The sequence below is a fragment of the Netta rufina genome, assembly GCF_964035555.1.
Source record: "Netta rufina genome assembly, chromosome: 19".
In the NCBI taxonomy this organism is placed as follows: domain Eukaryota; kingdom Metazoa; phylum Chordata; class Aves; order Anseriformes; family Anatidae; genus Netta; species Netta rufina.
In genome coordinates this window covers 8,496,137-8,521,210 of record NC_140143.1, presented here as the reverse complement: position 1 = coordinate 8,521,210, position 25,074 = coordinate 8,496,137, and the positions used below count along the sequence as shown (strand labels likewise).

At 55.3% G+C, this 25,074-nt stretch overlaps 1 protein-coding gene across 1 annotated transcript; it reads right to left on the bottom strand.

The window, feature by feature from the left end:
• Positions 1 to 1,815: 1,815 nt before the first annotated feature.
• PRPSAP1 (phosphoribosyl pyrophosphate synthetase associated protein 1) lies at positions 1,816 to 24,347 on the bottom strand. The gene is made up of 10 exons (XM_084298539.1): positions 24,151 to 24,347; positions 18,375 to 18,427; positions 16,850 to 16,916; positions 12,527 to 12,699; positions 11,601 to 11,716; positions 10,529 to 10,584; positions 9,930 to 10,075; positions 4,117 to 4,187; positions 3,330 to 3,476; positions 1,816 to 2,734 (listed from the first exon to the last, which is right to left on the bottom strand). Exons 1-10 carry the CDS (start codon positions 24,312 to 24,314, stop codon positions 2,576 to 2,578), a joined length of 1,152 nt encoding a protein of 383 aa, XP_084154665.1. The 5' UTR covers positions 24,315 to 24,347; the 3' UTR covers positions 1,816 to 2,575.
• Between the last annotated feature and the right edge of the window lie 727 nt (positions 24,348 to 25,074).

The window sequence follows — 25,074 nt, the reverse complement described above, 5'->3', positions numbered from 1 at the left end:
AACCCCACAAATCCCCTTCCTGATCCCCGTCCCCCATCTCGTACCCTGTCCCCAAATCCCCATAGCCCCCCCAATCCCTGTAACCCCCATCCCCATACCTCGTCCCCAAAATCCCTATAACCCCCCAAACCCCCATTCCCCCCCCAAATCCCCACATGCTCCAAAATCCCCATTACCCCCCAAAATCCCCATTCCCCCCCCATATCCCCATACTCCCTAAAATCACCATAACCCCCCAAATCCCCATTCCCCCCCAAATCCCCCATGCCCCCAAATCCCCATAACTCTCCCAAATCCCCATAACCCCCCAAATCCCCCCATTTCCCCCCAAATCCCATTCCCCCCCCCACCCCCGTCCCCCCCCGCACCGCCGCCTGCCGCCTCTCTCCGCCCGCCTCCCTTGAGCCCGCCCCCTCCCGCCTCTCATTGGCCGCGGCCCGCCGCTCCCCGCCTCCCATTGGCCGCGCCGGCTGTCCGCGTGCGCCTGTGTTTACCGGGCGCGTGCCGCGGCGTTCCCCGTTGCTAGGCAACGCCTCGCGCCCCCCCCCGGCATAGCCACGCCCCCTGCCGCTATAACCACGCCCCCTGGCGGCTTGGCCACGCCCCTGACCCCACTCGCCCCTTGCCCCCCCCATCCCCAAGGGCACGGTTTTGGGGGGGGTCTCGGGGGACGGGGGTGCTCCTAAAGGCTTTGTAGGGCTGGGTCTGTGCTGCAGGACCCTGATTCCTTCTGCCTGGACCCCAAATATCCCAAAACCACCCCAAATACCCCAAAGTACCCCCAAAAGCACCCCAAATACCCCCAAAACCATCCCAAATCAGCCTCAAAACCACCCCAAACCAGCCCCAAATAACCCCCAAACCACCCCAAATACCCCCAAAACCACCCCAAAACCACCCTAAACCACCCCAAATACCCCCCAAACTAGCCCCCAAACCACCCCAAACTAGCCCCCAAAGCACCCCAAATTAGCCCCAAACACCCCCAAAAGCACCCCAAATACCCCCAAAACCACCCCAAACCAGCCCCCACACCACTCCAAAAACCCCCAAGGTAAGGGGTGACATCGATTAGCTGCTCGGGGACGCAGCCTGCAGGGCCCCAGGGATGGGCTCTGCCCCTGGGATAGACCCAGGCAGGGGGCAGGCAGCCGGCCATGGGGTACTGCCCACTGCAGAGCGATCCCAAAACGATCCCAAAGCTCTGCGGGGGCCCCGAGGCACCACAGCCCCAGCCACGCACCTGCAGGAACACAAACTTCTTTTCCCTTACTGACTAAAGCCCCACCACCTCCCTTGTCCCACGAGGCACCCCCCAGCCCCCAGGGAAGCAGGAGGCAGAGCAGACCCATTTGTTTTCTGAAGGATGCTCAACCTCCCTTTTGGGGCATTAAAACCAAGTATATAGACCCCTGGATTTATTTTTCTGGTTCGGGACCCCAAAGCCCTGTGCGGGGACTGAGGAAAAGCTGAAAAAAGCCCTGGAAAAGGCAGAGGGATAAAGAACTTCGTGAAGAGCTCATCAGCACGCTGCTCCAGCCCCGTGGGATGAGGGCAGGACACGGGAGCAGCCCTCACCGCTCACGTCTGGCCACGAGGCAGGTCGGGATCCTACAAGGCACAGGGTCACAGGAAGGAGGCTGCCCCCTGAGCCTGCTTCCAGCAAAAACCTGGGCAAAAGGACTCGCTGAGCAGCAGCCACGATAAATCCTATGCTCTTTATTGCAGATTCAGTGTTAGTGTTCCGGAGAGCCCAGCTGCAGCAGAGGCATCGTTCCCCCCCCCCCCTTTCCCAGCAGCCCCAGGCCCCTCCAGCAGCCGTGCCCGGCCGTGCAGTGCAGACGAGTGTTCAAGCGAGGACCCAGAGCCTCGTGTGCCTTTCCCCCCCCCCGAGGCACGGTAACGATCCAAGGCTCGCGAAACGAAAAGGCCAGCACGTTAAACTAGCACCTCTTGCCCTGCCGGGAGGTAGGGGAGAGCTCGCTCCCAAGTCACGAGGGGTTTTGAGCTTGCCCCCAGCTGCCCTTCGTGGCTCTGGGCTCTGCCAGCAGTACGTGCCAGGCTGGGGGAGAGGAGCAGAGGCTGGCACGGAGCTGCTGGGCTCTGCCAGCAGCACGCGGAGCCGAGCGAGGCTCCTTTCTGCGCTGTCCCAGGCGAACCACAGCCAGAAAGAGAAACCCCAACGCCGCTTCCTCTGCCGCTGTCCGCGTGCGGCGATGAGCGTCCTCTGTTCCCTTCCCGTGAGCTGGCAGCTTGGCTTTTCTCACTCCCCCCCCTCCCCTGCAGAGCAAGAGATAACGCTAAAAAAATAAAGGAATTTCAAAGTTCAAACCCTCCTCACTTCTCCGTCTCTCAGCGGGATGTAGACCCTCCCCACGGCCGGCGGCCTCTCCCGTTCACCTGTAAAGTGCTGGTCAGGTGGATTTGTTCCTATGGGATCTCACGGCTCACCACCCTGAGAACCTTCACCCTCCCTACAAGAATAAACAGCTGTGTTACGTCTATAACTTATGGCGTTGCCTGCTCATGCACGTTTCCCTCTCTCGTGGAAGCCAGGACAGGGGCAGCACCAGCTCTAGTCGTCGACGGTGATGTTGCGGAAGAGGTAAGCCATGGACTCCCCGTTGTGGATTCGCCGGATGGCTTCGGAGAGGATCAGGCTGATGTCCACAGTCTTTATCTTGGGGCACTGCAGCTTCTGCACCTCGTGAGGAACCGTGTTGGTTACTACCACCTGCGGGGCACCAGGAGGAAAAGACCAGGAATGTATCAGCGACACGATTAATTCGCATTCCACAGCTACCCCAAATCAGCTCCACGGGTCAGGGCAAGGCTGAGAAATCCCCGTATGTCAGAGAAAAAGATGAGATGGGCTTCTCCACGTGGCACTCAGTCTGTGCAGGGGAAGCTACCGCCAGCAATCTACGACAGCCGCCACCACGGAGGCCACGAGGCCCGTTCAGACCCCAGGATCTGACACATCGGATCCCGAGGACGAGGGCTGAGATCTCATCCTTGTGATGTGCCCGTCAGCAGCTGGGGCAAGAGGCAGAATGCCTGCGGCGTGAGAGAACGGTCACGTGCAGCCAGCTGCGGTGAGGGAAGTGTCCAGGCAGGGGTGAGTAATATCCGTGCGTGGGGGAGACGACACGCAGAGAAGCAAACCTGACCCCAGCAAGTATTAATCACAGCGACTCGTCTGTGAACAACCACAACCGAAAGCATCTGATGAAACCAGGCACTCCCCCAGGACCAGATTCTGGTTTTTAGTGCCTTAAATCCACCGCCAGGGCCGGCCCTTCCTTGGCAGCCCCAAAAAACAGGCTCACCTCGTCGATGGAGGACTCCTCTATGAGGCGGGGCGCGTCCGCAGACAGCAGCCCGTGCGTGGCCATCACGAAGATCTTGTAGGCTCCGCGCTCTTTCAGAATCTCGGCGGCGGCCACAAAGCTCTCCACGTCATCGATGATGTCATCCTGAAAAGAAACAGAAACGGCATCAAAACCAGGAGCTAACCACACCTGCAGGGCATGGGGGGGGGATCTGCAAGGTGTTGTGGCTTTGGCCACGCACAAAGGAAAAAAATCCCTGCCTGTTTCAGCTCTGGTGAGGTGCACGAACACCCCTTTGCAAAACCTCGGGCTTTTTCCCTGATTTACAGCCCCTTTTGATTAGTGCACAACACAAACTGTGTGTCTCGGAAACAAAGGAGGCTCAGCTCACGCACGCAAGGCAGGAAGGAATTCTGCCCTGGTGGTAGGAGCTGCATGGCACAGCACCCACGAGGAGCTCAGCAAGGTTTTGCTGGTTTTAAATATTTTAGGAGAATTCTTCACGCATCCCAGATTCATTGACTATTCGTGGATATCTCATGTTTGTAGATTCAAGGGGGCAAAGTTTGCAGGTTTTACAAGGCTGAAGTACGAAGCGTTTTCAACAGAAAGCTGAAATAATCAAAACTTATCACTAAAACTGATGAAAAATGGCAACAACAATCGTGTTCCCACCCTACAGCAGGGGGTCCCTCCCACCCTCTGGGATAAAGCAGCCCATGAGAAGACGCTGGGAGGAGGAAGGAGGCCACCCCCCGCCCGCTCCCCTCCATCACCCTCGTACCACGATGATGGCGATTCTTCCTCCAACATCTCCCACCACGGTTATCGGCGGCTTCTCCTTGGCCATCATCACTGGGGAAGAGAAGAAACGAGCCCAGCTCAGTCAGCTCTGAGTCAAACCGCAACCGTCCCACCCTGCACGAGGCCGCTCTTTCCCCAGCGGGTAAGCGCTGCTGTGACCATCCTCCTCCTCCTCCTCCTCAACGAGCAGCACTGCTGCCTCAAGACGAAACTCTCGGTTTCTGCAGGGACCCAGCACTGATCTCAGCGACACGTGGATCCAAAAATCTAACAGATCCTCGTGCAGGGAGCGCTACAAAGCTCTACCTCGTCTGTGGGGAACCTCAGTGACTTCTTGCCTCTGTGCTCCAAAACTGGACTCGGGGAAAGGGGGCTGTCACCACTGGGAACAACAACCGGGATTCCCCGATAACCCCTCTCAAAGGGGCAGTGCACAACGTGCAGTTTTTCACTGGCTGGGCTCACTGATGTGGCTGAAGGATTTCGCTCAGGCTGCAGCTCGCTTACTCTTGGCTCACCAAACCTGCAAGGATCTTTCAGCGGACACGAGCGCCTGAACAGCACCTGCAAGGAGAACTTCCAACGTTTTGCTGAACGTTTGAAAGCACGTTAATGGGCAGAGCAGGACAACATCCAGCCCAGACTCAGTTCTACAACCGCAGTGCATCCAGAAGTATACACGGATGATCTGTGCCATCTGGCACGTGGGAAAGATGCGCCAAGAAATGAGGATCCACTCCTCCCAGGCTCTGCCTGCGCACTGACAGGGCTCGTGCACAAGCTCCCTACAAAGCAGCAGCGAACACCAGGCAGAAAGCCCCAGCAGGGAAGCACGTGGAGGTGGTAGGTGGCTCCGGGAGTTTCGTTAGGTGATAATCTGGGCTGATCTAACCGCTGAAGCAAAGAGAACACCAACGTTTGGTAAGGCTGAGCCAGCAGCACACCTGCACCCCCTGCTTGTGTGCTATCCACAGGGAGTGCAAAGCGTCCTCCCGAGGCACTTGGTATCCCTCCTCTTTGTAGCTCAGCCTGCGAGTGATCTGCCCACAACAGCTTCTCAGGTCCAGAGGACTTTTAGCCACCTAGAGAGGAAGATATTCGTCCTGTGAGACAACCTGCTTCCACGTCACGCTTTACGCTCGAGCAGCATGAAAAAACACGAGGCGCTGCCCGTCGAGAAGCCTGCCTGAGCACTGATTTCAGCCCTCCCGCGTCAGGAGTCCTACCTGAAACTCCCCGTCCTGCACAGCAGGCTGAGCCGGTGCTATTCCCACAGCTCCCCAGCACCTGGGAACACTCAGGGCCCAAGCACGGCTGCGTGAGTCAGGCTGAGGGATGCGACTGAAGCAATTAGCAGGACCACAGCTCCAAAGATTCGTGTGCAGTGCTGTTCCTCATACACAAAAAGTGCCCTGAGCTCACCAGAACTGTACAAAAAGGTGACCAACACGTTCTGCTTTGTCCAAAAGGATGTCACTCATTGCTAGGCTTTGTGGTTAAAAAAAAAACATCACAGCTATCTTGGACTCGACGTTAATTGCTCTTTGGAGCACGCATTCCTCAGCCTCCCTTGCACTGCTGTTGCTGAGGCTCTTATCAAATGCAAAGTCCTGTCTAAATCCTGGAGGGAAAGCAGCCTGATGAGAAGGAAGAGTGCTTGCAATAAAGCAGGATTAAGCTTCAGGAGAGATAAGCAGACCATAAATGTCAATTACAGGCACTACCTACCTGCTCAGGTTAGTTATTAGTTTATTAATCTAGTCAGGACAGTAACGCAGCTCCTGGTGGGAGCTACGAAATATCAAAAGGATTACATCTGGCTGCTCTCCCTGCGCATCCACAGACGAGCACCACTTCTGTTTACAACAGCCAGGTGAGGGAAAACCCTAAGCAATGGTGAACAGATCCCAGGGAGCTGAAATCCAGCACTAGTTTACTGAAAAACGTGAAGTTTCAGCAAATCTGTATCTTCCCCTTCCATAAAGGGAGCAAACACGCTCCTCGTTAGGCTCAGAGGCTAACATTAGCCGTGCTTTTTACAGCTTTTGTCTGCTTTTGAACGCTGTGTTTCAGGTTTGCTTTACTGTTAAAGCAGGGTAGGCAACGTGTCGACCTACCCGGATCCTACAGAGATGTTCTCCTTTTTCCTTGTTCAATTTTCTCTGCAAAGAAAAGAAAAAAATTGCAAGGCAGAGATCCACCCACAACCACATCAAATCGCAAGAGAGCTTCGGTCGCTGCAGCACGAGCAGGGCGCACGCAGGGGTTACTGCAGCCACTTTCCTTTTCTTCCAAATCTTTGGGGGTACCTCTACGTGCACCTCAGAACCGCTGCGAGAAGGTGGCTCGAAAAAATGATTTAAAATAATAACGAACGTCCTCCTCCCAGACACAAAACCTCTATCTGTGTGTAGAAATAGAAGAAGGCGACAGAAGTAAGCCACAGGTGTACCTCTGCCAGACGGAGCCCCTTTGATTATCACAAGTTTAGGTCAAAAAGTGCTGCTGATTTTTTTTTTTTCATGGAAAGTCATAAAAAGATGCTGGTTGTATCTGCAGCCTTTTGAATATAAAAAAATGACTACTTTTATAAAGCAGGAATATCAAAGAACATGGGCGTGGTGGGGAAATCAGCCAAACGCTCTGACCTGCACCTTGCTCCTGATGCACACACCCAGGCTCCGCGCATTGCAGGTGAGCTGATCACCGTGAGCAGGCAGCGTTCCCGGGTGCTCAGACCTGCTGCTGCAATGACGCGGTCAAAAACCGGGTTAAGGAATGCTAAAATTGGGGCTGGCAGTTCCCACACCGCTGCGTCACAGCGATAACCACCCCGTAAGATAATGCTGCCTTTACAACAGGGCCTAGGGACAAAAGGCTGCTGGAGAAATGTTGCCCAGAGATCTGGAAGGGCTGATAACAGCGCCGTGCCCCTGCCCCAACACAGCAGAGATAAGGGGGCAGGGAAGCAGGAACAGACCCAAGGTCGCTCCAGTTTTTCCACCCAGCTTCTCCTCCTTCGTGGCAGCTTGCTGGGCTCTGGGTTTGAAGCAGCCCGTTGCCTCCAGCACCAAGTAGGGGGTTTCAGAGCCACTTTTCTCCAGGAGGGGCAACACGCAAAGCTTCCACGGGCACTTGGTAAAGCACGGCCCCGAGCTTCGAGACAAAGGGCACACAAAGAGAAGGTCTCCAAGGCTCCGAGTTCCTGATTTTGGGGTGACACGAGCTGCAGCTGCCATTTTAGCACAGCGCTTTGGGAAGTGCAGCTGGAGGCACCCCTGGCACGTTGCTGTTACAGCTCCACACGCCGCCCCATCACAGCATGGCATCGGCGCACAGACCCTGGACCATAAATAAGCCATTATGCTGCACAGCACTCGTTAATTAAGGGCACGTGATCCCTACCTGAACAGGGAGGAAAGGGACACGCCAGGATGCAAGAGCCTGGCCGATTCACTCAAAAACCCGCAAAGAATCACAAAAAGCATTGCATAATGGCTGTAGGGCTCCCAGCTCCAGGTTTTGCCTCCCTGCTGGCTGCAGCCATGCCCTTGGGGTCCCAAATTGTGGAGTCTTGAGAGGAAGGATGCCCCACATCGATCTGCTCGCAGCCCAGAGCAGGATGCTCTGCTCTTAGTCTCAGTTGCTTCCCCCAGGAGGGCTCCCACTTCCTACCTGTGTTCGTGAAACCTGAGCCAGACAGCCCTGGAGGCTGATTGTTTTAACAACCAGATTCCTTTTTTTTTTTTTTTCTGGGCAGTTTTGGGGTAAGGAAGCAGGCAGCTGTGGGTTCCGAGTGTGCCCTACCTTCCACAAACACAAGACGAGCACAGAGCCCTGTTTTACCCCGTCGCCGAGCTTTATGGTGCTGGGAGTGGAGGTGCTGGCACACAGGGCAGGGAGAGCTGATCAAAAGCTTTGTTTGATGCGCCACTCGAGCTGGGAAAACACCTTCCAAATGACTCAGTCAGATAGGAAAGGAGGCGGAACCGAGGGGGTCACAGTCTCACAGCATTGCCATCCTCAGCCCTGCCGCGTTTACACCTCTGCTGGACAGAGAGCAGATCCCTGGCAGGGAATGCAGCACAGGCAGGATTCTCTAGAAGCTTACAGACTGCTTTCAGCCAGGTATTATTACCTCAGCGTCCTGCAGCTCCACAAGCAGAGCCCAGCACTCACTCAAAACCACGTAGTATTTCCTAAGTAGTTTAAGTTTACGAAGCATTACAAGTTTACTTAGTATTTACTAAGGTCATAAAACTGGAGAGAAAAAAAAAGCAGCTTTCTGCTGAGAGTTTTGGACAAGCCACACCATAATCCACCCCACAACTCCCCCGTCAGACAGCTCCCGAGCTGCAGCTTGCTTGTTCTCCCTGTGTGCCATAGGCATGCAGGAATGCAAGGTCATTAGTCAAGGGCTGAGTTTCTGCAGGAGATAAATAAAGTGGTGGCACACAGCAAACCAGTTCACCTTTGGGTAGCTGAGGACTGAACACATTTTTTCCACCGAAACCCTAACGAAATGGGACAGGGGGAAATTTCTGTATGAGCTACCGTTTATGGGGCTGCCCAGCAGCACAAGCTCCCACAGCTGAGATTCCTTCGAGTGACACGACTGGGAATAAAGCTGCAGCAGCCAGATGTGACATCCTGGAGGACAGGATCCTCTGCGGGGCAGGACAGGAAGCAAAAGGCCAAGAGTAAACGTGCACATCCCTGTTTTGTTGCCAGTGCACGAAGAAATCCCCTGTCAGACAGGAGACAACCGTGATGAAGCTCCAAACATCACTGCGAACCCCCTCCTGGGCCTTGGGGTGGAGTTTCACCAGCATCACAAGCCTGGTTGAACTGATTTCATTACCGAGCGATGCCTGGGTTAACACAAAATGCCTGCGGTCTTACTTGCCTTCCCCCTCCCTGACTTGGCCACAAACTGGTTGGATGCTCTCCTTCAACTTCAAAAGGGGAGCTGCTTATCAGCAGCCCCGGCCACAGCCCGGGTAATTACGCGTGGCTGCGCAATGGGCGGCTCTGTCCCAGGCAGCAGCACGCTGCCATTCCCACCTGCACGCCACCCATCGCTTCTGTCCGACCCCCACCTACCTAGAAAGGTGAAATCCTCCCAAATTAAGAGCTGGATTTTGGCTGTTTGTTCGATTGGTGCTGTTGCAAGAACGCCAGCAATCCTAAGGGATCCTACGGGGGCTGCTTTTCCCAGAATAAAAGGTTTCCTCCTCTTTGCTTTCAAGACAGCAGCTTATCAGCTGGTGGCAAGAGCACGGGAAGAAGCTCAGCGATGGTCCCCGAGCCTGCTCACAGCAGCCACACGAGCACCAAGGCTGTGTGGAAACAGCCCCACGGCTAGTGCAACACGACCACCTGCATCTCAAGGTGGAGAAAGCTTCCAGCAGTGACCATGGCTGCACGAGGGGAAAGCAAAGGCCAGCTCATCTCCTCAGGCTGTGCACAGCGGGCTGTCTCAGGGGCCGTTCCCCTGCTAGTTCCACTTTTGCATTGCTTTTCTGGCTTCAGTGAGTTCTGCACTGTAAAACCCCACCTCTAGCACAGGTTTGCCTGGCACTGCTGAGTGGGAGAAGCCAAGGGGAGTGAAACTGGTGCTCTGCATGGCCAGAAAGAGTTAAACAAGGACCTCCCCACGCCTTCTCCTACATCAACCTTTCCACGAGGAAAATTCAACTGCCCTAGGGCTGGTTATACCTACAGAGCCCCACCGGGAGCCATTTCCCACTTGTTTTTTTTTGCTCAGAGATGAGCAGAGAAGCTTAATCTTACAAGGCAGCTCCAGGCCAGGGTGCACGGTTGCATTTTTGACCATCGGAGGGGAGTGACGGCCGTCGTCCATGTCCTGCTCCGTGCACTGAGCCTCTCCGTGGATCACTGCTAGTCCCAGCCGTAGTCTCTCAGCATAAGACTGAGCCCTGCAGGACAACCACAGCACGTCAGATCCAACAAAAAAGTCTGTACAGGATTTCCCCAGGGAAGAGCTTCCCTGAAAAGGACTTTGGATTCCCAACACCCCAAAGCCCACTCTGCCCCCACCACAGAGATCTCCTGGTGTTCCTCTGCACGCCGAATGTTCTCTGACATGGTCAGGCCCTGCTGAAACTCATGCAGGGAGCCTGACCCCAGGTGAACCACTTAGGTTTGCAGCAGCAAACTCCAAAATTTACTCCCGTGGGGCTGGGACTGCAAAATTCAGCTGCCCATCTGCGCCACTACAGATGCCCATCTGACTTCCAGCCACAAATGCCTTATGAAACAGATTGCTGATCCATTTGCAAACCCTCCCTTACTTTTCCCCAGTGTATTCCCCAGCAGCCCAGACCTTTTCCAAGTTATTTTTAAACCAGATAATAAAAAAATCTATTTACCTTTTAGCTGCATCAGGAGATTTGGCTACAATAACTGCGTTTCTGTAATCCGGAATCTGGATGTGATAAAAAACTGTTTAAGTAAAGGCCTTCTTGAGAGAGCATTTCTGGTTTGATTCATGGCTGAGGACCTGCACCCACTCACTTTCCCCAGCCCAAATCTTCCTCCTGGGGTACAAGCACTGCAAGGCCACTGCACCCCTTTTCAATGCCTGTATTTGCATATTCTGCCCCAAACGCCACGCAAATAGGGTTAGAGCTGGCAGTAGTGCAGGGGATGCCATCTGTTCACAAGTCCCACTTTGCACAGGACTGGAGTTCACTACTGGCATCCACAAGCCACGGGCTCAGCTGCAGTGCTACCTGCAGCCGGGGCTGAGAGACGGGGCACAGTGCAGGGCAAGAAAGGGGGCTGTTTAGACCCTGGGGCCAAAGGGGTCAGCCCTGGCTCTACAACACGGAGCCCCCAGTGCCCGCACAGAGCAGGTTTTACACTCAGAATGGTCAAAAGGAAGAGCTCACTGTGTTTAACCCACCCCACACGGGCTGGCTGCAGGTCTGAACCCAGGCCCTGGGCTCCCCACGTGCAGCAGCCCTGCTCTCACTCACAGGCATAAATCAATTCCTGCATTTGGGAGACAAAACGCCCGTCCCCAGGCCCTCTGTGTGCTCAGCATTCCTAAGCAGAGCCCAAGACAAAGTCTATCAATAATTCAGATCAGTCAGACAGCCACTGCAGAACAAAGGGGGAGTGGAGACACTAACAGGATTTAAAAGGTGATCAGAGGCAGGAGCATAAAGAGCACCTCTCAGATGGCTCTAGCTCTACAGAGAGCAATGAATTTCAACCGAGGGCTCAAGCTCATCTCCAGCTTATGGCCAAAAACTCAATTTCTATCCAGGTGCAATCTCACGCCATCTCATTTAATGTAGCGTTTTCCCACTTCCTTGTGAAACATGCAAAAGGTTTCCCTGAGAAAAAGAGATTCACGAGCAGAGCATCTGATCTAGCACCCCTACACTGCCACGGCGTTAAGCCAAGTTGATATACACAGAAGTAGAGTAACCTCACTTCTTCCTGTATGTACTGAATCAAGAAAGGGGATGCCCGCAGGTTGTCTACGGGGAAGCTGAAGAAGCCTTGGATCTCCTTCTGATGAAGGTCCATCGTGATAATGTGTGTTAACCCTAAGAAAAGAGAAAAAAAAAAAGTGATTCATTGGGACGAGTCCCACAAAGCTGGAGTTCCTGAACCATCTCCATTTTCCAGACTACTTCAGTTCTTAGTCAGACCAGCATGCCACGTGTTAAAATGAGCATGAGCAGGTAAAAAAAAAAATAGTTCCAGAGACATGGGAAGAAACAGGCATGTGGTAAGACGCTGCCCGACCAGCAACCGTGACTATTTCTGACTATTTCAACGCGACACTTCTAGGCCACTTCCCCAGGCATGAGCTAAAGAAATAAAAATAAACTCCCCCAAAGCAGCTCAGGGTTTTGGCAGCACGCCTGCGCATCTGACAGGAGGGGAAGGGAAGGGAAGGGAAGGGAAGGGAAGGGAAGGGAAGGGAAGGGAAGGGAAGGGAAGGGAAGGGAAGGGAAGGGAAGGGAAGGGAAGGGAAGGGAAGGGAAGGGAAGGGAAGGGAAGGGAAGGGAAGGGAAGGGAAGGGAAGGGAAGGGAAGGGAAGGGAAGGGAAGGGAAGGGAAGGGAAGGGAAGGGAAGGGAAGGGAAGGGAAGGGAAGGGAAGGGAAGGGAAGGGAAGGGAAGGGAAGGGAAGGGAAGGGAAGGGAAGGGAAGGGAAGGGAAGGGAAGGGAAGGGAAGGGAAGGGAAGGGAAGGGAAGGGAAGGGAAGGGAAGGGAAGGGAAGGGAAGGGAAGGGAAGGGAAGGGAAGGGAAGGGAAGGGAAGGGAAGGGAAGGGAAGGGAAGGCACCCTGCAGGCTGCCAGCAGCTGCAAGGCAGCGCCCGAGGCGGCCGGGCTGCTCCCTGCGACGCTCACCTGCCTTGGCCAGCATGGAAGCCAGCAGCTTGCAGACTATGGAGCCCCTCTTCCTCATTTTGCTCTGTTTGCTGTAGGGGAAGTAAGGGATGACCCCGATGATGTTCCTGGCACAGGAGGTCTTCAGTGCATAAGCCATTATCAGCAGCTCCATCACGGCAGTGTTCACATCTCTGCAAGATTCAGATGTTCCACACATCAGGTATTTTTCCAGCGCGAGCCCTTCCCACACCATACCCACACTCCCCTCATCGAATTTCCAGGTAAATAGCGTTGTGCCTCATGCTAATGTATGCAAGACCTGCACTGTGATCCTGCAGCTCCTTCCCTCGTGCCACAGCACATCATCAGCAACTGCTAAATGCAGGGGCAGCGACTGCAGCACTGCTGGGCAGTGACTCACTGGGCAGAACGGGATCCTGCGGTCTGACACGAGGTGTACGATGACTCCCTCCATCAACACAGCAGAGAGGGCATTCTCCCGCACTAATGATGGCACAAATGTCACTTCACACAGTATATTCTAAAATAAAACAGGCTTTAGAAACAGCAGCAGCACGTGTGCAGCCACCACAATTTCATCCACGCCAGATTTACCGAGTTGTTTTTTTTTTTAAGCAACACAAGCAAGTTACTTTCCCTGCCTTCAATACTGTACTCTGAAGCTGCACCGAGCCCAAACACATCGTTCAGGCAAAAATCAGCATCTCCTTGCTATCTGACTTACCTAGAGATGGAAGGAACAGCAGCAGAAACCCCAAACAACATTTACTTGGAAAGTGAAACAAAGAGGTGATGTTGGCAGAGCACACACACAGACAGGGATGCACGTAAAAACATCTGCGATGAGCTGCACCACGATGCCTGGCGCACCCCAGGAGTGCATTTATCTGCATCTGGACTCATTTTGGAAAGGAAAAAGAAGGGCCAGTCCTTTGAATTCCTTACAACCAACACCGAGGTGGGCCCCAATCCCAATCAGTGCCTGCAGCATCGCAAAGCAACTCGAGACCACTTTGGAGGTGAGCAATGTGCACGTGGGAGCAATCAGGACTTGTGGTCCCTGCCCTGAATAAAGACGTTCCTGCTTGGTTTTGTTTTTTTTTTCCAGCAGCCACCCCACGTACCGCTTCCCCGGGGGGGCCACACTGAGGGTGGCCCTGCTGCAGAGCCACAGGGTGACCGAGCAGGGGCTGCCCGGGGCCACCCTCCCACACAGAGCATCTCGAAGCCCTGCAGAGCTTTTTGGGAGCTTCTATTTTAGGATTACCCTCCAGCCCACCTGGCCTGCCATCCCCAAGCGCTCAGAGACACCATTTCCCATCCGTGTGTGACACCACGTTCCTCTAACCACTTCTCCAGGGCTCTCCCTTTTCCTTTGGGACCCAACTTTTATTTGTGGCCCTCATTTGCGACCGCTCTGCGTCTCTTTATTCTCCCGCTGGCTCCGCCGAGCCCCCCGCACAATGCTGCTCGTACACAAGAAAGCTTTGTCAGCTCCGAAGCAGCCAGCCAAGAATTACATAAAACATAACCCCTGCCACCTAGGGCAGCGAGCTAACAAAGAACCACTTCTTCCCTTTGCTGTTCCAGTCGTGCCAGCGCGGCTGGGAGAGGAGAAAAGGATGCTGCTATCAGTATTGTGTGAGACAAAGCAGCCTCGCTTAAGTCTAATTGAAGGTCACCCACGAAATTCAATATTTTCCATCATCGTTCCTCAAATTACTTTAAAAAAAGAGTAACAAAACAGAGAACACGACTGCTGCTGCTAGGGGAGGTTGCCAGAAACCTCGAAAGGTGCCTGCAGTCCCTGTGCTGCTGGGGGAGGTGAGGCAGAAACTACTGGAGGAGGAGGAACGCCTCTCAGTGTGCAGGTGGGGGTCCACACTGGACTCTGGAGAGCTGCTCCCTTTGCCCTACCCTCACTGCCCAGCACCTACCTTCACAGCACGCTGCCTGTTCAAACCAGGCAGGAACATCCAAATTGGGGTGCTCAGCCCTGCTACCGAGAGGCCCCAACCGTGCCGAGCAGGGGGCAGAACACGAGGCTGTGGTGATGCTCTCCACAGCCGCCAGCACCCTGCAGCTCCTGCTGAGCCAGCAACGCTCCTCGTGTCCCCACCAGACCTTGATCTTCTCCCCAAGCCCACCAGGAATCCCTCCCGCAGCTTTTTGATCCCACAGCCCCTGGTAGAGGCAGCAGCCCCAGGCAGTAAGGAGCTCCTGAAGCTAAAAGGCTGGTACTGGGAAGCTGAGAAGTACCTGGTACTGGGAAGTGCCACCCCTTCTGTCTGCTCTCAACTCCGCACCCGCTGCCTTTGTTTGTCCTCTCCTTGTTCTGGCAGAGCAGTGCCTCTTACCTGCCACTTATCCAGAGACCTCTGGCAGATCTCCCCGTAGCCCTCAGCAGCACCAGGAGGTTCAGTTTCCCCCCACACACACACCAGTCCCTACACCAGCAGCCCCGGATGACACCTGGCACTGGAACTTCTTTAGTTCTGCTCCATTTTTTGGACCAGGAGCTTGCATCAAGTATTCAGCTCTTTCTGTTCCATCTCCATGCATTTAAGATGCAGACTGTGGGTCCACGCTGCAGCATAACAAGGCTGTCTCCTCTCCCTCATTTTCCGGCAAGTTCTAATATTTCACTTGCTTTTTGAACCAGAAATGAGCGTAGGAGCCCTACTTTCAGGTTATCCGACACGGTGGTTGTTTTTATTCTTGAAAAGCTCCCTGAAGCCCTCTGCAAAATGGAGACGTCCTTGAACCTGTCCTCTCAAGCAACGCAGCAAGGCACAGCTGCAGCTTGAGAATAAAAGATGATTTGTCTGTACAACAGTGGCACCTCGACCGAAGGAGCTTCAGCACTTTTGCTAAAAGGACCCATTTCTCGACCCGGAATAATCAGTTCAGATTACAGAAAAACAGGAGGGTAAACAAGCTGAGGGCAGGGGAGGTTTTCCCCAAGAGCTTTGTTAGTCCCCAGTGCTCCGAGTTCTCTCTCTGAATTCCTCACCCGTCTCATGTTCACAAAGCTCTCAGTTACAAGTTATTTGGGAGAACTCTCCCAGCAGGGGCAGCAGAATGGTGCCGCTCACCTGGAGCACAGCCTGCAGCAGAGGGTTCTCAGCATGCAGAGATTCAGCTGCTCCCTGGGGGAGGAAACCCTGAGAGCATCCCTCTGGAGACAGAGGAGCTCCAGGAAAACGCCTCAGCCTGCAAGAGGAGCTCCACAAGTGAGGAGGCTGCTCCTGTAGTCCTCCTGATTCTGTTAACAACAGGCCAAGCATTACACAGAGAAAATGAGTGTGAATTCTCAGTGGGCTGTATTTCTTAGGAAAATATCAGTTTCCAGGTTATTTTGCTACCTGCTGGAGCTCTGGTACTTACTGGTGCTTGTGATCTCCAAAATCCCAGCAGAATTTGCTATCTTGGAGAAAGCTGTCAGAACTGGAACACCTTTACTTCTGCTCATGGTGCAAAACGCAGCGTATCAATACCTCACCTCTGAGAACAGCACCTCCCCTACCTGCTCTTGGTCATTCTGCAGGTTTCATTTGCATCATTTGCACATAGGCTCCCTCCCACTAACTTGCACGGACTGCTTGGTCACTATCAGCTGTCCCATCCTAACGCCATCTTCGTACACCCTACATCAGCCAGGAGAACAAGGCTCCTGGGTCAACAAGTGGCTTTCTGGGACCAGGGTTACTTTTAGCACTTATTTTTCCTCTTACTCCGAGGCTAGAACAGCCCAAAGTAAAAAATAAAAATAAAAAATTGGCCCTCTTAAGAAAATGCATCACATCTTTAAGAATTACACGTGTGGAGGAGGGAAGGAAAGGATTTCCACACCACTCAGTTTCACACCACTGCGGGGAGAGGGGCAGAGTAATCCAGCCTGTGATGGAAGCACGAGCTGCCCTTTTGTTGCTGGCTCTGCTGCTCGGTAATGGGAACAGAGAGGAAATTGCATGTCCTGAAATGGAAGTGCCAGTCAGACATCACCGAGAAACGGAGCCTGCAAGGACACCCCCACAGCCCAGGGGTGCTTCGCTTCGCCCCATCCATCGGGCTGGCTCTTGCCTCAAACGCCACTTGTGCTGTTGGATGGGACGCGGCTCGGTTTGCTGTGGTGAGCGATCCTCTGGGAATTTTAACAGCTTAACGCTGTGTTGTGTCCTAGATTAAGTCAAAGCACTGAGATCCCTGCAAAGAGACATTGCCGTGCTGGCTAACGGCTAGCAAGCTAACCAGAACGATCTGCTGGAGCAGAATTTAAAAGCACGTCACAGGTGTAAAACCCAGCCACAAGTCCCTTACCTGGGGATGGTCTGGATAATGAAGATATCCTGTCCCCGGACAGACTCTTTTATTTCAACTCTTGTTTCTGAGGAGGAATGAAAACACAGGTTTATTCCCAAACGTCAGACTTCCAGCGATAAGGCATCGTGTTGTAAATAAGGCATCACGTTTTAATGACAATTGGGCCCAGAGGTCGGGGAAGGCAGCAGGACTTGTGTTTTTTTTCCAGAGGCTAGCCCTGGGAAGCAAGGAGCTGGCACCGCATTCTGGTGAGTGAGCTGCATTTATTTACAAGGCAAAATAGGCTGACTGGCTGTTACCTTGCACCTAGAAGGCAGTTACTGAACTCCCAAGGAGAGATCCTTTCCTTTTCTCCTGCTGCAAGCTGTCAGTACCTCATTCCCTAGCTAACAAAGAGCCACCCCAAAGCAGAACATCCTCCAGTACTCACCAGGTTAGCCCAGCACACCCCTGCAGCAGTGCTCAGAGGAAGAGCTCCCCCCCAGCTTCACTATGAAGCTCAGGGTATCCCAATGCTGCCATGAGCTGGAAACCCGAGTCTCCCCTGAAAACGCTTCCTACAGCCCCTTACTCAAAAGGAAAAGCCCCAAAGCAGCTGAGCAAAGCCAAAGGTTTCCCAAAGTGCCCTCCTGGGCTGCTCCTTTCCCACAGGAGCAGGGATAAGACAAAAGAGAGCGAGATGTGCTGGGCTGCAGAACCCAAACCTACCCGTCCAGACATCTGCAGCAGCCTTAAGGGACCCTGCTGAACGGAGGATGATTTGTTGGGCAGCGATGAGGAACGGCTTCAGCCCCTGAAGCAGGCAGCCTGATTTAAAACCGACCCCAGAGGGCAGGGAGCTCTGAGCAGCACGAGGCAGCCCAGGCACAACCTCACGCATCGCCGCGTGGCTGTCCCGCTGCTCCTACCAAAACTCCTCGTGGTGAGCCAGAGCCACTTTCATCGCTCACTCACTCACCTGAAACTCTCTTTCAAACGCAAACAAAACCTTGAAGTGGTAAAGGACTTTGAGCCAAACTCCGTTAGCCAATATCCTCGAGTTTCAGCCCAGCACAGACAACTGGAAATGGGCAGCTGTGACGTTTAAAGAGATGCAAACAGGCTCCAAGAGGCACAGGCTCCAGCTCGGCCCCAAATCTGGGCTCTTAAAGGCAAGACAGGTGCCTGTGAACTGCCTGTGGCAGGGGGAGGACTGGGAGCAGGGAGTAATTTCAATTTTACAAGGCATTACTTCAAACTCAGAGGATGGCTTCCTAAGCACAAGAGCAGGTGATGTTTTATAGCAGCTAACACCCGAGGTAGGAATCTACCACAGATGAGACAGAGCTGCCAGGCAGGGAAAAGAGAGAACCCAGGGAACGAGGCACACACCTAATTGCTCTGTCTAAGGTTAGGCACAGGAGCTCAGCACCACCAGGAGCAGCAGCACGGCTGAATCACTGCACCTACCGGACGGGTCTGACTGTCTGCAGCTCTAAGATCACCCCAAAACAGGTTTGCGAGCAGCGAGGGCTTCTCTTACCTCCATTGGTTTCCTGATACACCACGGATTTCCCCAGCTCAGCGCCGAGACGTCTGGAGAGGAAAAAAAAGGAAGTTAGAAACGGGGGCACTGAGCGCTTCGTGAGCCAAATCCTGCTTGGGGAAGGTGGACAGAGCACGAGCTCTGCCCAGGGGGAGCCGAGCACCTCAGGCAAGCTGCAGGACACGTCTTGCCTGGTGCCAACACATCGGGACAGAGCGTTTGGGGGCTCACACTCAGCCATGTGTGTGCCCTACAGCCGGTCGGGGCCGTCATGCACCCATCCCGTCGGTATCAGCCACTGAGCAACCCATCCCACGAGCAGCACCACCCAAGGAATTGGCACAAACCCCACAAAACTCCGAGGAAGAGCCCACCCCAAAGGCTCCTGTCTGGTCAAGACCAGCAAGGGAGCTCACGCCTAGCGGAGAGGCTGCACGATGGCACCAAGCCTCATTTTCTGAGGAAAACCAGCAAAAACGTGTTCAAATTATACCAGCCAAACAGAAACAGGGCTCGGGAGGCACCCGCCTCCTGACGCTGCTACATGCTAAAGATTCATTTTGGAGAGCGTGTTGAAATGCTCTGAAGTGCAGACTATTCCCCCGGGTGACACTTCTGCCTTTCACAGTCCCAAGAGGTGATCCACCGGGAAGTATTTAGAGGCACGTGTGCCCAACCAGCAGCTCCTGGACTCAGCTCCGAGCCCCTGAGCTGAAGTCTCAGCTCAAAACTACCCTGGAAAGTGAGGCTGGGGCAGCTGTGACGCCCCAACGCACACGGTGTGTTTGCTGAAGTGGAGCAAATCCACAGAGGAGTGGAGCAAATACACGGGAGCAACACGGAGGAGTTTTGTGACGCCTGGAGGATGCGGCTGGCAAGGTCCCAGGCGTGCACGGGACGAAACGAGAGCCCTGCTGAGGCAGCACGGCGTTAGCACAGCTTCTGTGCTGCTGGAACCAGGAATCGGAGCGGCAGGTTTGGCCAGAGGAAGATTTACACCGAGGGCAAGGGCAGAGCGCAGCCCGAGCCAGCCTCAGAGCTCCCATTTGGAAGAGGCCGCAGAAAAATTTCCACTTCCTATCATTTTGCCCTTTTTTGCCTTCATTCCCAGCTCTTCTCTTTCCAGATCAGAAGATGCAAATCTTCTCTTTCCGTGCAGAAGCTCCCGGCTGCTCGCTGCGTTAGACAGCAGAGGAATTAAGCTGACAGCAAGAATTTCAGCTGTGTTTGGCTTCAGCAGCCAGCACCCAGCCAGGCCAGTGGGGCTGTCAGAATTCCTGCATCAGGCTGGCCGCAGACACGGGCAGGTCTTTGCCAGGGAAAAGAGGCAGTCAGAGGTGATTCGGAGCACTCCCACCAGGGATCCAGCTCGTGCTGCCAAGGAGAAGGCTCCTGGTGTCGTAGCTGAAGTGTTCTCCGAGCAAAATAAGCTCCATCAGCGGTCCTACTGCGTAGTCCTACTGTGAGGGAGGACTCACAGCACAATCCTTGGCTATAAGGGGACTGCTGCTGGCACAGAGGGGCTTAAAATTGGGAGACGGTCAGGCTGGTGTCACGCAGCCTGCAGAAATGTCACAATTACCAGCCCCACGCACACACCAGAGCACCAGCTCGCTGCTGGAAGCTCCCTTCTCCACCCCCGAGGGGCAGAAGCTCAGCCTGGTGCTGGTTTTGTGTTTCGAAGCAGTGCTCAGAGCTGGGATCCGTGCAGAGGGCTGGGCAGGGCAGGGATCAAGGTACGGCTGCTCCCATCTCTTCAAGGCTTCATCCTGCAGCCACTCACGGCTCCTAAAAGGCAAAGCCCTGCTCCCCTCTGCCCTGCTGTCCTCGCACCAGCTCTGGCACCCACCTGACAGCGTGCAAGAGAAAAAAATTCTCTTTATGGCTTAAAAAAACCCTACTGAGAGCAATCAATAAAAATTTACCCTGCTCTGGGATATCCCTCCTTACAAGCAGTGCCCAGGAAAGGTGAGTGAGCTTTCCACAGTCTCAACGCACGCCAGGACACGAAGCTGTGAGCAGAAATTATTTTGGATCTGCCTGAAATTCCCAGCCCAAACGTGATCAGCCCGTGGCTCAATAAGGAAGTGCCACACGGCAGGATGTCGGGAAGCGCGAGGTTTTATCAGGCCTTGGGGCTGCCAAAAGCCGTGGCACCGCACTCCTGGGCCAAAGGACAGCCGGGTTCAGGACGTGGTTAATCAGAACTGGAGACACAATTCACTTCTGGCTTTTGGTTTCAAGCTCCAGCAAGTCTTTAGGAGAGCACAGCTCCACGGTGTTCCCTGACCTCTCCTTCAGGAACAGCTCAGGAAGGTGTCAGAGCAGCCCCTGATGCGGGGCCAGCTGCCCAGCGATCCTTATCACCCCCCGGGCTCCCCCTCACCTCTCTCCCTGCACCCCCAGGGCCGGATCCTGGGGGATCCCTCGCCATCTCCCACCACTCGCCCTCTCCAACCAGCCTATTTCCAGCTGGCTGTCCCTTCCCCTCGGTCAGAAACACGCTGCAGTTTCACCCTGTCCCCTCTGCGAGCTTCTGCCACGGTGCTGCCGTGTCTGGGACGCAGGAGCTGCTGCCAGCTCTGCTCCTCCTGCAGCACAAACTCCCCAGAAAAGGACAGGGTTTGGAGACGGGACACAGCACCCCGCGAGCTGACACCCCGGGGTGCCCCTCTGGTGCTCTGCCTCTTGCCAAGCTGACCTGAGGAGGAAAGCTGCTGTTATTTTTCCTCCCTCCCATCCAAAGCTCCTTCCTCCAGCTGCAGGAGGCTGCTGCAAGGCCTCCCCCCCCCTGCCAGCAGCAGGGCTCGTCTCCAGCTCTCACCGAAAGCGCTGCGCTGGCTTTACAGCTGGGCACGGGGCTCCCCGGGACCAAAGATCAGAACAAAAGTCCCCGTCTCTTCCTTATTATTCTGTGTTGCTTCAGTGTGCAGTGCACGCCCAGGATACTCACATCCTGCACGCTGCAGGAGCCATGGGGACATGTCTGGAAGCTTCACAAATCACAGCTCCTCCAAGGGGGACGTGGTGGTTGTGCCCCCGTGCCAAACACCGCGGTCAGAGCAGAGCGAAATGCATCTGTTGGGCCCCGGGGATTCAAAGCGAATCCCTCCTCCTTCCCCCAGCAGCACACAGAGCCCATCGGGGATCAGAAATGATCTGAAAAAGGCCCCAGAAATTATCCTTCCCCCTTGCAAACGCAGCTCTTCATCAGCTGCCGAGCGTCCCAGTTAAGCAGTTTGCTTTCCACAAGGGAAAAAATTAAAAAAAAAAATCCCCATCAGTTTACAAGACAGAAGCGAACGGGAGGTTTATTTCTCTCTGCCATCCCAACTCTGAGGAGCATCCCTGATAGTTTCACGGAGTATTTGGCTGTCCTGAGCCAGCACCATCTCCTCTCCCTCTCCTAGGCAGGAGCTACCATAAACAAAGGCCTGGGAACTCAGAAGGAGAGCTGAATCCACCATCCAGTCCCTCGGCCCAGTAGGAAATGGTAGAGATCGGCAGCGGGCCAGGACGCCACGCTCAGAGCCTGCACCCAACCAGCTCTGGAAGTTTGGCATTAAATGCAGCAGAGATGGAGCAGCCTTCAGGTGACTCGTTTGTATCCTGCTGCTCCTCCCCGGGGTTAGGATTTTAGGAAAGGGTGAGCTCGGAGTCCTCAGGTATCGGTTTTGCCTCAGGAAGGGATCTTCAGAGTCTCGTTTTCACCCAGCTGGTAACAGACTGAGTGTTCCCAACAGCTTCAAGGCCACTTCTAGGGCTCGCTTACTTCTCCTGCCATCGCACCTCCAGGCAGAGAGCAACGGAGCCTGGATGGAGAAGGGCCCCGAAAGGCCCTACCCCGATATTAGGAGTTGTCTTCAAGGTCTTTTACTGCTCATAGTAAAGCTCAATAAAGCCTTTAAGAACGCACTGTGTTCTTAAACTCACCCCAAAAGGCTTCTCCACCTCTACTAAAAGGCACAACCGCCCCAGCAAAGCACTGGGATGGGACACAGATGTGAAGGCAGCAGCCCCGCGTCTTTAGCCACCTGGAAGAACAAGGGGGGCACGGGAAAGGTAGTGAAACTGCCCCGGGCTCCTACGGGAGGGCAGTGCACAGCCACAGCACGAGAGGCTGAAAAATACCACGGTTTTTGGGGAAAAAGTCCCCAGCGCCTCTACTGAAAGCACGCTTTGGGAAAGACAGCCAGGAGGTCGCACTCTGGATTCTGCTGCTGTTCATCCTAGAGCATCGCTGGCAGCCTTGCAGAGGATGAGGACCCTCTAGACACAGGTTCCTCCAGCAGTACCGCTGCTTCCCGACACCAGGGAGAAATTCCAGACGGTTTTGGCGCCTGCCACGCATCACCTCTTGCCAGAGAGAAGCGAGTACGAACAGCGCAGCGCCCGGCCAGCTGTGTGCCGCAGCCTGTGGAAGCCTGCCCTGCGTCTCCTCTCATCACATCTTCGGAAGGCAGCAAGTTATTTTTAAAGACAGAGAGCAGAAAATGACGATTGCCGCTTTGCTCGTTCAGGCCTGAGAGCTCGGAGCTCGTCCCCTGTCCCCGGGGGCTCTGTCACAGCCCGCCTTGATGGAACAGGACGGGCCCTCCCCGGCCCAGCCGGTTACGCAGAGGCTGCTCCCAGGCTTGTATCAGCGAAGGGAAAGCCATCTGGAATTGACCAAATATAGTTGGAAACCACGCCAGAAGACCACCCACCAACCACAAAAGCTTTCCACTCCCAAACACGTGGATTTCCCACAGCCAGGGCAGCCCGTCGCTGTCATCCAACGCGTGGCCAGTCAACACCAGCGATCCCAGACAAACAGCGGAGTCAGCTGCGAGGAGATTACCTGTGCTAAGGGCTGAACACCCTGGTTGTTAGGCTAGCTGGACTCACAGCAAAGCCTTCTCACAATTTAAGGCCGCACACCTGCTTTTAGAGATGCTTCCAATTTAATTTCCTACCCCCTTGAGCAGGGTGAGGACGCTACCTTCTGTGGAAGACAAACGAGACCCCCAATTTTGGGAGTAGTGCCACCACACGCATGTCCCTGCTTCTTAGGGGCTCGGCTGGGAGCTCCCACTTGTTGGCTGCCCCAGTTTGCATGGAATTAACCCAAAACGAGAGGCGAGGCGTCGGTGGGGACCCCGCGCACCAAGCGCCACATCTCGGGGCCGGCTGTTACCTCCCGCAGCAGGACCCAGCGCCTCCATCCCCACCGCAAGCAAGCTCTGCCGAAAGGAACAGATAGAAAAAAAAACAGAACAGGGGGAAACCACGACATTTCTATCCCTAAACCAACCCCTGTTTGCTTAGCACAAGCTGCCCACCGAGACGCCAGCAGGGCACCAAACCCACCCCAGTCAGCGCACGGATCCCCTCCCCGGCTCCGAGCGGCAAAGCAAACAAGCTCCCAACCCCCTGCCCACAAATTAGCAAAGTTTTAAACACCCCCCCCAAAAAAAAAAAAACAGCTGAACGCTTTCTGATGCCGGTTCCGCCACCTTCCACCTCCTCCTGCCCCACAGCAGCCGCCGGGGCTGCGTGTGGCACCCAAAGCTCGTCGGAGGTGCCAGGCAGCCGGGGTGTTTTCTTCACCAGCTCTGAAAAAAGAGCTGAGGGGGCTCGGGCAGCACCCAGGGGGGCTCGGGCAGCACCCAAGGGTGGTCAGACGGGGCTGCTGGAAGCTCTCCACACCAATCCTCGTGCACAGAGGGATCCGCAGCAGGGGTGTGAGGCACGGGGAAGGTGCTGGAAGCCCCAGGGCCCGGCGGGCACTCACTCGGTGATGCGCTTGGCCAGCTCGGTGCAGGCGGCGGTGGAGTTGGCCGAGAAGACCCGGTAGCCGCTCCTGGCCGCGTTCATCGCCAGCGCCTCATGCGGCCCCCGGGGAGCCCGAAAGGGAGGAAAAACAGCTCTGTGAGGCAGCAACAGCTTCCGTGGCATCCTCCTCGCCCTCCCCGCCGACGATCGCCGCCCCCCGAGGGGTGGGGAGCAGCAGGAGGAGGAGGAGGAGGAGGAGGAAGGTCTCTCCCAGCGATGTGCCCGCCCAGAATGCAACCGCGGTGAGCCCCCAGCCCCCGCGGCACCCCAAAAAAAGGGCTGGGGGCAGCTTGGGGGGGAATGGGGGTGGAAATGGGGGGCGGGGGCTGTGTGGGGGGGTCGCTTTTGGGGTCGGGGTCCTCCTGGCAGCGCCGCGGCCCATAGAGGTGAGGGGATAGAGCGCCGCCCCGCCCGGCCGCCATTTTCTGCCGCGGGGGAGGAGCGCCCCCCGCCGCCATCTTAGGTGAGGGCACGGCGCTCCTGCCCCCGCGGCGGGGCGAGAGGAGGCCGCTGCCGCTCGCACCGAGCCGGTACCGGAGGAGGAGGCGTGAGGACGACTCGAACTCCTCCGCCTGACTCCTGGCGCTTCCCGAGCGCGGCTGCGGCGCTCCGCGGTCGCTTCCCCTCTGCGTGCCTCTTCCCGGGCACGGCGGTGGCTTCGTTGCCCGCACACAAGATGGCCGCCGCCCCGCCGGAAGCGGCGCGGGGGCGCTCTAGGCTCCGCTCTGTGGCAGGCGGGGAGGGGCGGGGCCCTGAGTCCTCCAACGTCTCCTGGGGTCCTGGGGGTGGGGGGGCAGGGGGAGGTGGGGAAAGGAAAGCAGAAATAATTAATTATAAATAAATTAACACAGAATGGTAGGGGTGGAAGGGACCTCGAGAGGTC